The 13,543-nt window shown below is 39.4% G+C and overlaps 1 protein-coding gene across 1 annotated transcript in view; it reads left to right on the top strand.

The window, feature by feature from the left end:
* Nucleotides 1-3,581: 3,581 nt before the first annotated feature.
* Nucleotides 3,582-13,543, top strand: part of LOC148450931 (vomeronasal type-2 receptor 26-like) — a 63,951-nt gene continuing 53,989 nt past the window's right edge. Inside the window, exons 1-3 of the mRNA XM_088462499.1 lie at nt 3,582-3,735; nt 4,167-4,295; nt 4,571-4,857. Of these exons, the coding sequence (XP_088318625.1) occupies nt 3,582-3,735; nt 4,167-4,295; nt 4,571-4,857 (570 nt within the window). The remainder of the gene's footprint in view (nt 3,736-4,166; nt 4,296-4,570; nt 4,858-13,543) is intronic.

Genomic DNA, 13,543 nt, shown 5'->3' with positions numbered 1-13,543 from the left:
CTACTATTTTCTATGGGGTTGGGAAGTGCTGTCCTGCAGCAGCCGGGTGTGCTACTCTGTCTGCTCGGGGGGCAATCTCTGGATCTGCCAGTGCCAACCCCTCCTTTATACATTATAAAGAGGGGGGGAGTGGGTACAAATTACCTGGGCCTGGGCTTCCTGAGGGGCCTGGCAGGGACCCAGGTCTGCCACCACCCCACCTCTCCCTCTCAGCAGCCCAGCACACAGTGGGTGCTGACCTGCAGTGGGAGACTGCTCGTGGCTGCTGAGAAGCAGCCACAGCAGTCTCCTATGCCTGTGGGGGGAGTGACACACTGATTATGCCCCCCTGGCTTTGTGCCAGGCTGAGGGGGCTGAGAGTGCCCCCTCACCAGCGAACAGCTCCGCTTTGCTGCACTCACAATCTTTATTTTTATTTTTGAAGGGGGCATGGCCATGCCTTCCGCAATTAGGCCATGCCCCCTGTTACCCTGGTCCGCCGCGGCTCTTGACGGGCCTGTATACATACACCACAGTATAATAGAGAGGGATGAGGAAATCCCAAAAGGACTAAAAGTGAAAAAAGAGGAAGAGGAGGAGTAAATAGAATAAAGAGGAAAAGGGTGAGAAAAACAAAAATTGAAACAATAAGGGTGAATTATAAATCTCATCCTAATCAGGTTAATTGAGATAAACCTATTGAACAGCAAAATAAAGTGAAGATGTTTAATCTGAGTTCACATCTACTAAGCAACCATGAAATTTCACTGCTAAGTAAAGGACTTAAATATGCTCCAGTGGGTAAGATTAACAAATTTGAACTCTTTGTGGATATCCAGAAGTACATCAGGAAATTGACAATAAAGAAATTATTTTTAAATAAAGATGTTGAAGACTATTTGGAGAAAACGGAGAGCATGTCCAAGCCTGCATTTCGACCAAAGTCTACTTTTTTCCCCATCCACATGAAAGGAATTTTCATAGAAACATTTTCAGTCCAAGTCCTAGAAGGTATTAAGAACCTCAAAGAGAAGAAACTTAAATTCAATTTAAACTTCAACGAAAGGAAGGCTTTGAAAGAATTCAAAGAGAATAAAGAACTAATAATTAAACTCACTGATAAAAGGGGTGGCATTGTCCTCATGAATATATCAGACTATGGAGATTAGGTTTTTAACAGATAGTGACATTTATAAGAAAATTAGATAAGACCCGAATGACTTATTTCAAACAGAAATGAAGCAAATAATAGACCTATATTTAGACAGTGGCACTGTAAAACTAAATAATGCAATATTCCTTTTCAATGAGAAGCCACAGGTACCGGTATTATACATATTACCAAAGGTACATAAAAATCCAGTCATTCCCCCTGGCAGACCGATTGTGTCAGGGTGGATTCATTGACTGCGAACCTGTCAGAAATTTATGGGACATTTTAAACAGACTTAATAACTTCCATTGGGAGCCAAATAATTGTTTAGTATGTGCAGACGTTACTTCTTTGTGTACTATTATTAAATTTGGATTGGAAGCAGTTTCCAGTTTTTTAAAGAAATCTGATCTTAGAGTTTCTCTTACAGGAATTTTTAATGAAAAGTATTGATTTTATTCTCAGACTTACATTTTTTCATTTCAAGAAGATTTCTACCTTTAACAGATCGGGACTGCTATGGGCACTAGGTTTGCCCCAAGTTATGCCAATATTTTCATGGGGTTATGGGAAGAGAACATGATTTGCAATAATAATCCATTTGGGGAAAACCTAGTGTCCTGGTCCCAATACATTGATGACAAAAAAGTTTTTTGGAAAGTGGAGAAAGCAGTTTTAGATGATTTTTGTACTTTTTTAAATAATAATGACATGAATATCAAAGTGACATTTGACATCCAAAAGGAAAGTATAATTATTTTAGATATTACTATTTATATAGAATATGATTGTCTACAGATGAAAACTTATAGAAAACCCATGGACAAATGGTTGTAATCCATTCCCAATGGACAGTTTAAAAGACTATGAAGGAACTGTACTGACATCAACATATTTAAGGAATAAGCATGTGATATGAAAAATGCATTTCTTACCTGTTGACATAGAGAAGAAGAAATTTCTAAGGGTCAGACAAGTACGATAGAAACAAATAGAGAAGATCTATTAAAACTGTAGACCTACCCAACAAGAAGTCCCCTCATTTTATGTCCTAGCAATGAGATGCTAGGACACGTACAAACCAGCAGCTTCCAGCTATAGAACCGGATGTGATGCGGCTTTGGAGAGGACGGAACATGTATCTGCACTGTGGCTGTGGATAGGACTCTACAAGTTCATTATTGGTACACATGAGGAAGGGTTTTGTTTCACAGATCAAACTGATTCTCATTACTCAGATTGATTTTTAGCCCCATTACAGTGGTATAATTGTAGGCTGTAAGACATTTCCCCTGTACCTTGACAAAGATTTGTACCATCAAATTGAAATGCATTGGTGAGGGACATAGGACAGCTGAACACCATTTTTGACATTTGTGAACTGTGTTGTTTGTGGATGCAGAGAACCGGACCCTGCAGGCCATTTATTCAGGTTTCATATACCATTTTTATTTTTGACCATCATCCACTTTTGTCCTTTTAATGGGATTCTTGCAGCCCTTTATTTTCTGTGAATGAGAACTTCAGGAGGGAGTGGGAACTTATTACAGAAAATTGTTCCCTTTCTCTCATGGAATTGATAGTCAAAGAGAGACGTAAGGACTACCAGAAAAAGAATAAAGATTTAGAGAATTGGACATTGCCAAGTAGACGATATGTCCCTCATAGAATAAAAAGCAATCCTAGAGCATATCACAATAGATATAACAAGATAAATGAGATTTCTGATCCAGAGTGGAGAAATACTCCCTCAGGAAATAGGGAACATAGGAAATACTGTCTAGATAGGGAACTAAGATTCTCTTACAACCGGTTCTCCCCATTGAGAGAGGAATCCACATCACCTCATTTTTTAGAAGAGGATCCCCCTCTCAACAGATACAGATAAAAAGTTTTCAAACATATAGAGGCAAAAGGGCTGGCCAAAAAAAATCAAAAAAATCTAGACCTAGAAAAAAATTAAGAAATAAAAACAACCAAAAAATAAACAATACTCCTTCATCTTTAGAAATAAATCCTGAAACAACTAACATGAAAGCGAAGGTATTTAATCTCAGCTCTCATGTATTAATGGAAAGTGAATCTTCTTTATTAGAAAAAGGATTGCAATATGCTCCTACGAACCATATAAACCCTTTGAAATCTAACTGGACACACAACGGTTCATACGAAAACTAACGATAAAAAAGTTTTTCGCAAGTCAAGACAATAAAGAGAAAGATAATGTAGGAGAGATTGCTGCTACCCCTTTTCATCCTAAGTCAATCTTTTATCCTAAACATGTACAAGGTCATTATATTAAGACTTTTGGATCGTTAATAGAAGAAGATTTAGAAAAATTAACAACTAACAAGGATAGGAGAATTACTAACCTTACATTTAAAGAAAGGAAAGCATTAAAAGATTTTCGTCAACAGACTAATGTCATAATCAAGCCAGCAGATAAGGGATGGGGGGCATTGTTCTGATGAATTTAGATGATTACATAAAAGAAGGTTTGAGACAACTAAATGATTCTTCTACATATAAAAAATTGAGAAATGATTCAACTGTTGTGACTCAAAATAAATTAAAAATGTTAATAGATAAGTATGAAAGTAAAGGTACTTTGACAGAAAAGGAAGCAAAATTTATTATAATTGAGACCCCCAATACTCCGGTTATGTACCTCCTCCCCAAGATCCACAAAAGTCTTGTGAATCCTCCGGGGAGGCCGATCATATCTGGAATAAACTCTTTTTCTTCAAACTTGTCACAATTTATTGTTTATTTATTACAACCTCTAGTTTTGACCAACAAATCCCATTTAAGAGATACGAAGGAATTTTTGGTGTTGTTAGAGTCAATAATTTGGGAAACTGACTATCTGCTAGTCACCGCAGACATCAGCTCCCTTTACACCATTATAGATCATACTTTGGGTATAGAAGCTATACTGCACTATTTGAAAAAATCAGACATTAAACAGGATCTACAAGAACTGGTGTCAGAGGGAGTTGATTTTATTCTTAAGAATATTTTTTTCATTTTTAAGGACACTTTCTACATACAGAAGACCGGGACAATGATGGGTACCAGGTTCGCTCCAAGTTATGCGAATTTCTTCATGGGGTTGTGGGAATGCGAGACCATATGGTCAAACAACCCCTTTGGAGCGAACCTGGTATCCTACGCACGGAACATAGACGATATTTTTTTTCGTTTGGAAGGGCAGTAGAGAAATTTTATTAGAGTTCTGCGCATTTCTTAATAATAATGATAAAAATATCGTTTTAACATTTGATATTAATGAAAAAATTGTAAATTTTTTGGATATAACTATCTACGTTCAGGATGGTAAAATTGAAACAAAAAATTATACCAAACCAACTGATTCGAATACATACATATCATCAGGCAGTTGTCATCATGAAACCTGGTTGAACTCTATTCCTATAGGTCAACTAACCCGACTAAAGCAAAATTGTACAGAAGAAGAAATTTATAAAACACAAGCTAAGGAAATGACTAATAAATTTATATGTAGTGGCTACAAAAAGGATAAATTAAAGAAATCTATTGAGAAAGTAGACAATTTCCAACGTAAAGATCTGTTACAAACTTCTCATAAAGATAAAAAAGACACAAAATTTGAATGGGCTTTCATTACTGACTACAATGATCAATATAAATTAATTGAGAAGGTGTTAAAAAAACACTGGGGACTTCTAAAGAAAGACCCGGTGGTAGGTACCCTCATTCCCGAGAGACCTATCCACATTTATAGAAAAGCCCCAAATTTAAAGAGCAAACTTGTGTCTAGTTCTCTTCCTTGTAAACCCACTGAAATAATGATTGTGTCCAAAGGCTTTTTTAGATGTGGAAATTGCATTGGATGCAGAAACATAAAGAGTGAGGGTAGTAGCAAAATTGAAAAGATCACAATTAATAATAAACAGATAGAAATAAGAGATTTTGTTACCTGCAACACCAAAAACGTGGTGTATGCTATTAAATGTACATGTAATTTATTCTATATAGGTCGAACTTCGAGAATGTTTAAAATTAGAATGGGGGAACATGTTAGAAATGTGAGAAAGGGATTTGAATCACACTCTCTTTCGTCACATTTTAGAAATGTCCATAATTGTTCAGTTTCAGAAATTGTAGGCTTTTATGGTATTAAACACATTAAGGATAACCTAATATATAAAGATACTGCCACAAGATTAGCTAGGGCTGAAATGAATGACATTTATGAATATAAGACTTTAAGTCCTCAAGGTTTAAACTAGGACTTTGAACTGAAGTGGTTCCTATGAACCATTTCAGTTTTTTATTTTTTTTATTTTATTTACCTTGGTCAGCCCTTTACTCATTTCTGTTATATTTGGTTTGTAATTTCTATTTATAGGTGGTATACATATTTACTTACCTCTATGAACTGTGAATATGTTTTAAATTTTAATATAGGATTGTTCGTCCCACCACAATATCTTTGTAATCCAATATAGTCCTTTATAGCCATACCCCCCCTTTTTTATAGTATATTTTATTCCACTATCATTATAATTGTCTAATATTATGTTTATTATGTTATTTCTTTGTATGTTCGCAAAGTTATCCTGCTTTAAAAGTCCTGAACGTGCGTTCATCGGGTTTCCATGACAATAGAATAAATACCATCTAAGAATGTATCCATGACCACTGAATAACAGAAGTTCCACTCTATAGTATGGACTTTATGTCCCAAGATCTTCTACAGTTTGATGTCCGGATGTCTAGGAGCTTTACACCACTTCCGCCTTGCCTGTGTGTTTTGATTGCATTTCCATGGCAACGCTGTGGATGCCGCTTGGAGTTACATACATGGACGATGGGTGGCAAGAGCTCTGCTTCACGATGTGGACTACATATCCCATGATCCTTCATTACGGATTTTTCGGACTTTTAACAACGATATGTAAATAGAAGCTAGAGATCCCTGAACAAGGAAACTAATCGCTGACCATAGTATTAAGTGAGGATACTCCTCTGTATATTTTGGATTGACCATGACTATTGTAGATATTATGTTTTAGTGGTACCATCTGCGTGTAAACTTTGGACTACATTTCCCAGAATTCAATTACCGGAAGTGGGGTTCTTTTCCATTAAGCTTAATTACGATTTACTTGTTAAAATGTAATATGCTGTGTTCATAAATTATGTGTACAGATAAGAAGTACAAAATATATGTAAACAAAATTTTTTTATATGTAATAAGAGCACATTTATAAATTTTACACACCTAATGGTAATGAATGATTATACGAATAGTGACCATTTCCTGTGAGCAATTGATAGGTGCTTTCTCACATAAATATCGAGCTCCTCACACCAAAAGGATGTCTTGAAAAAGGTCCTAGTGACCGAAATGCGTTGACAACTATTCAAGGTGTGAGTAGCCCAATACTGGCATTTTATTTCCATCATTGGAATTTTTTTATTCAACATTGAATTTATTCATTTTTGCATTTTTCCTTTTCTCTTTTTTTGGTATTATTTGTCTTTTAACTGTACTGTGAATGCACTTTTTATGATTTTTTTGTGCTGCTATTTTTATTGGGGACATTCAAGTTAAAATGTTTTTGGATTGGAATAATTTTGTGGCTGCTTACTTACGTATTTTGGAGTAATACCATTGAAGTTCCACACTGAAGGTCTGGAGTTTGTTTGGAAAAAGATACCTTGATAGGAGTTCCATTGTCGCACCCTATGTGAGTTTTGGGTACGCATCCACATCTTTTTATACAAAGATACCTTTACATGATTTAACAGCTACAACAGAGTGTGAGTAGGGGTACGCTGTTTTACATCTTATAGCTGAAAAGATTTATATCCATCAGGAAAAATCGTATATATTTCCTTATGACATATTGGCTAGCAGGATTAAAGATACCTTTATGCATTTTATCCACAAAAACAAGAAGTGAGTTGGGTACGCCAAACCTATTAAAAGGGAAAATTTCCTCATCAAAGATACCCTTTTTACGTGTGTTCCCGCCACATATGATGTGAGTGGGGTACGCTATAATACATTATACATTATCTAATATAGAGGATATCCCATTTTGAACAATTGATTTGCTATTGGTGGTTATAAGACACTACTACACATTGGTTCTTTCATCTTTTTAATGTTTTTCTGGATGCTGTAACCAAGCAACTATCAAATTTTGGGACTGCATTAGGAAGACAAAATATTCCAGTGGATTGCATCATCTATAAGACCACAGTCTCTACATCAAAGGGATGTATTATTATCATACCCATTTAGCGCCGTAATTATTGTCTATTTCGTATCTCTATGTTATGTATTGTTATTTTGAATTGTGGTGAAATTCGAGGAATATTGACTAAATTAAAGGAAGCTGGGTAACGCGCCCTAAGAAGTTTTCTCCTCACCTCCCTTTTTAAGATTCATAGAAATCCTGTTTTTATGTTACGGTAGTAAAATAAAATTTTTATATAACTTAACATTTTCTATACAGGATTCTCTGTTTGACGGGCTTATATCTGACCAGAGGAGTAGGAGGGAGGAAGGAACTTCTTAATCTCACCCCCTAAAGATACCTTTATATTGCGTAAGCAATAGTCATCTAACAATGAGTAGGGTATGCCCACATTTACAACTACATACTTTGGAATAGGATCACATGAAGTACTAAATTCTGTAAAGTTACCTTGATGTGCTTCATTTTATCCCCCTTCATTGTGAGTGGGGTACGCTGTTTCCTTTTAGTAACTTTTGGGCTGATTGTGGTATCTATATGCTTTAAAGAGTATTGCGTAACATTTGAAACAATTAAAGATACCTTGATGCACCTGGTTTTACCCTCCTTCATTGTGAGAGGGGTACACCTTTTTGTCCAAGACATTTTCACTAATAATTGTTAGGTGTATTCTTGTTTGTTGTCTGTTATATCTCCTTCTGTAACATGTCTACATGAGAGTGACAAATACAAATGGAAAATGATCTGATCTGGACATCATAAAAATTATTTTTCTTTTTATTTTATGTCCATTTAAAATATATTGTCATTCCACTTTCAGAACATATTTCTTTCTATATATAGAGTTCTTATACCATATCCAGCACTCTCTGCATTTTCCTGTTGCCAGCTACAGTATAGTTTACCTTTGATTATGTTGAATATGTGTGTACTATGTGCGTACTATGTGTGTATTACTTAGCAATGGTATAAGCAGAATAATAGTACACACCAGATGATCCTCAAAGTCATCAAATAGTTCAGGACTTAACAAGTGTGGTGTACTGAGTGGTAGTGAGTTTATACAGCCGTACTCACTGTTACATACACAATATCTGAATGAAGTGGAGCTTGAGCGCAAAATACAGAGCACCAACTGGTGATCTATGTGGACAGTGGTGCGTATACAAGTGGTGTTATCAGGAATACTGTAGATATATCACAGGGTCTCTTGGAAGCTCAGTGTATCATATCTGTGTCCCACCCTAGCACAGTGACAGGATTGTGCCACACATGCACAGAAAACAAAACAGCAGCCATCTTTATAAGGTAATGATGCTTCCCTAAAGGAGCCTCATGGAGACTGCGTATTACAGTAGTGTCACAAGGGGGGTGCGGGCTACACCTGGGTGTCACCCGCTGAAGGGTGAATCCAAAGTGCTGACTCCCCCTCAGTGGCAGGAGCCAGGTGCTGCCCTGTAGCATTACATGCAGCACACGGCTCCTGACACAGTGAGGAATCTGGCACTACACACAGCTTGGTCCCAGGAGGCAACCCGCACCTCCAGCAACCCCCCTGTGACAAAAACAAGGGTTCATGCCAGGAGACCATGCCCCCTGTTCCAAGGTATGTAACTTTGCCACATGCACTACATGCCAAGCCGTCCCTGCCTGCACCCGATGTCTACCGAGGTAGGGGCACCACTGGTAGTAGTGCCCTCCATATTTACACATTCTGTCTGATCCTTCATTATCACTAAAGTAAAAGGAAAGGGGTCGGGGAAAGATTTATGCACAGGATTATATTGGTAGTCACTCTAAATCAATATAGTACTACCAACACTGTTGTAATGTCATTAGGCTAAAAGTTCCTATAAAAATAACACTGTGTGGGTGATGCACCCAAGAGTCACTCTAGTACTATATTTCATTGGTTTTTCACAGGCAAAAGAGAAAAAAATCCTTTTTGGGGAACTCTTTATGAAGATAAATCTATGATATGATTGTAGATATTAAAATATACCTTTTATTTTAATGAGCTTAGTAAAATAAGTGATGGGAATTGTCATCAATACATATTTAAACTAGGGATGAGCGGGTTTCTGATTTCTGAGACCCAAACCCCCCGAGCCCCCCCCGATCTGAGCCGGGAACCAAGTCCAGCTTGGGTTTTCCCGCCTGGCTCAGATCTTGAATCGAGGCAAAACATCATCATCCCGCTGTCGGATTCTAGCAGGTTTTGGATACTATAAAAGGTCCCCATGTCAGCGCCATTTTTCACTCTGGTTGTGGACAGTGAAGAGGGAGGGTGGGGGTTGCTGTGCTGGTGCTGCTGCTGTCCATAGGGGCTGTGTCCAAAGTCCATAGGGGCTGGCTGGGCTGTGTTGTGCAGTACTTTGGTCCAATACAGTGGCAAACGCTGGATTTCCAGAGGGGGGTTTCCAAATGCTTAATTTTAGAGCTAGTGTGGCCTGTCAATCAAGAGGGCAGAAATAGTACTTAACCAGCTTTAATAAGCATCATACAAAGTGTATTGTGTGTATTAATTCCAGCATATACAGGACAAGTGATCACAGTAAGCCATTAGATGCACCAGTAGGGCCATCCTGCCTTAGATGAACATATTTATTTTATATGTGGCAGCAATCCAGACTATCGGAGCAAGTCCAGGAGCCTGGAGTAGCAGCAGAAGTACCTAGCTTTGCTCTGGACATACTGTATATGTACATTTTGGGCTCCATAGCAGTGCATCTCTAACAGTGCATGCTTTCCAGATCTTCTAGTTGGTGCACAGGTTATTTATTACTGGCTGATACACGTTAAAAGATCCACAGGTGGTGCTAATTATTTAATTTGTGATACTGAGAAGAACATCCAGCACTAGTAACAATCTATTATATTACTATTTCTATTGTGGTCATGGTGTGGGCTGGGGAGGGGGGCTTTCCATGCAGATGGAAACCCCCCTGTGTTTGCCTATGTCATAAAGGCTGTAGTCCTAAAGGTGTGCTGTAGTGTTGTCCAGGGGGTGCTCTGTCCTTCAGGTGTGCTCCCTCCAAGTGCAAAAAAATATATAAATTTTTTCTGTTTCTGTGCGCATTAGTCGCACGTGCATCAACAAAGTAGCACCGCCAAGCGTGTGCCTGTGTCATAAGTCAAGGGCCAGCTGGCTCGTCTGTTGAAGGGTGGTGTAACCCCCAAAGTGCTCCAAAAAACAAAAGAAATATATTTTTCTGTGTTTGTGACTTGTGTGCACCTTAGCCGCACGTGCATCAACAAAGTAGCAGCGCCAAGTCTGCGCCTGTGTCATAAGTCAACGGCCAGTTGGCTTGTCTGTTGAAGGGTGATGTAACCCCCAAAGTGTTGGAAAAGAATAAAAATAAAATCTTTTTTATTTGTGTGTGTGCAGCTTAGCTGCAATTGTCAATATCACATAAATGGAGGACAAAAATTTGTCCGATAAAAATAAAATAGGGAAAGAACAAGAACCACTTTCTCTAAGTGCTGAAACTGCTGCCACTAGTCATGACATAGATGATGAAATGCCATAGACATTGTCTGCCAAGGCCGATGCCCAATGTCATAGTAGAGGGCCTATAAAATCCCAAATGGAAAAGTTCAGGAAAAATATCCTTATAATATAAATTTAAATCATCTGAGGAGAAAAGTAAACTTGCCAATATGCCATTTACGACATGGAGTGGCAAGGAATGGCTAAGGTCCGCCCCCTATGTTCATGACTAGATGTTCAGCTTCACATGACAATGGAAGCCCTTTCCTGCTACAAAAATTTAATGAGTTAATCTGGCAGAAGCACAGCAAAGAACTGTGCGTTCTAAGAAGATATCACAAATCCCCAAGGAGAGTCCAAGTGTGGCAGCGGTTGCGATGCCTGACGTTCCCAACAGTGGACAGGAAGATGTGGCTCCTTCTACCATTTGCACGCCCTCTGCAAGTGCTGGAAGGAGCACCCACAGTCCAGTTGCTGATATTCAAATTGAAGATGTCACTGTTGAAGTACAACAAGATGAGGATACTGGTGTAGCTGGCACTGAGGAGTAAGTTGATGAGGAGGATTCTGATGGTGATTTGGTTTGTTTAAATCAGGCATCGGGGGCACAGTTGTTGTCCGTGGGATTAAAAAGCCCATCACGGTCATGCCAGAAAACCAAATTTTCACCTGATTGGTCTGGAAAAATTTCAGTCCAAATCCGGACAACAACTGTCTTACCATATGTTGCATATGTAAAGGTGTAATAAGTAGGGGTAAGGACGTTAACCACCTAGGAACATGCTCCCATATATGTCACCTGCAGCACATTCATAAAGTGTTACTGCCAAGTTCAGAAACTGTGGCTCAGACCATAAGCTGTCCAGTGACACCTAAATCCCTTTGTCCTGTTGTATCCAAGCACCTGCAAACCACGCAGTCAACTCCCTCCTTGTCAATTTCCTCCTCAGTCAGGATCAGAAGTAGTCCTGCCGGCCATGTCTCTGGCATGACTGACTCTCCTATCCGGACTTCCTCCGGAGGACCCTGCATTGCTATGCCTACTGCTGCCGCTGCTGCTGTTGCTGCTGGGAGTCGTTCATCATCCCAGAGAGGAAGTTGGAACACCACTACTTCTTTTACTAAGCAATTGACCCTCCAACAGTCCTAAGTGAGGAGGATGAAGTATGACAGCAGTCATCCTCTTGCAAAGCGGATAACTGAGGCCTTGACAGCTATGTTGGTGTTAGACATGTGTCCGGTATCCACCATTAGTGCAGTGGGATTTAGACAATTGATGGAGGTAGCGTGTCTCCAGTACCAAATCCCATCCAGATTTCACTTCATTAGGCAGGCGATACCGAGAATGTACAGAGACATCAGAAAAAGTGTCCTAAAAAATGTGGTTGTACCCAATGTCCACTTAACCGCGGACATGTGGACAAGTGGAATAGGGCAGAATAAGGACTATATGACTGTGACAGCCCACTGGGTAGATGTGTCACCTCATGCAGCATCAACAGCAGCGTCACCAGTATCAGCATCTCAGAAACACCAGTTCGTTCCAAGGCAGTCTTCACTGTGTGTCATCGGTTTCAGTAAAAGGCACACCACCGACAACCTCTTAGAGAAACTGAGGGAAATCATCACCCAATGGCTTCCCCCACTTAGACTCTCCTGGGGATTTGTGATATCTGACAATGCCACCAATATTGTGTGGGCATTACATCTGGACAAAAATCCAGCATGTCCCATGTTTTGCTCACACAATAAATTTGGTGGTGCAGAATTTTCTGAAAAACGACAAGGGTGTCCAGGAGACGCTTTGGGTGGCCCAAAAAATTTCTGCCCATTTTCACCATTGTGTGCCAAAGACTGGAGCATGAGCAAACACTCTTGAACCTACCCTGCCATAACCTGAAGCAAGAGGTTGTGATGCGGTAGAACTCAACTCTCTATATGCTTCAGAGGATGAAGGAGCAGCAAAAGGCCATACAAGCCTATACATCCAAATGTGACAAAGGCAAAGGAAAGGGTATGCACTTGACTCAAGCTTAGTGGAGAATGATTTCCGTGTTGTGCAAGGTTCTCCAGCCCTTCAAGCTTGCCACATGTGAAGTCAGTCAGACACTGCCAGCTTGAGTCAGGTCATTCCCCTCATCAGGCTTTTGCAGAAGCAGCTGGAGAAAGTGAAGAAGGAGCTAAGACATAGCGATTGCACTCGGTATGGTGGACTTGTATATGAAGCTCTTCATTCAATTTGCCTGGATTCGAGGGTGGTCAATTTGTTGAAATCAGACCACTACATATTGGCCACCATGCTCAATCCTAGGTTTAAAGCCTACATGGTATCTCTTTTTCTGATGGACACAAGCCTTTAGAGGTGCAAAGACCTTCTGGTGAAAACACTGTCAACTGAAGCGGAATGTGACACATCAACAACTCCTTCTTCATTTTCTTCCACAACTGGGGCTGCCAGGAAACAACTTAGGTATCCTAAGCAACCTGTTGGCAGTGATGCAGGGCAGGCAGGATCAAGTTTGGACATCTGGTCCAGACTGAAGGACCTGCCAACAATTTCTGGCATGTCTTTTGTCAGTGCATATAATACTGCCACCATTGACAGAATGGTGGAGGATTACATCAGTGACAGCATCCAATTAGGCATGTCAGACAGTCCGTACCTGT

The sequence above is a fragment of the Taudactylus pleione genome, unplaced genomic scaffold (assembly GCF_031769625.1).
Source record: "Taudactylus pleione unplaced genomic scaffold, aTauple2 ptg001253l, whole genome shotgun sequence".
Lineage (NCBI taxonomy): Eukaryota > Metazoa > Chordata > Amphibia > Anura > Myobatrachidae > Taudactylus > Taudactylus pleione.
Note: the sequence above shows the minus strand (reverse complement) of the source record. Positions and strands in the feature narration are given on the sequence as shown.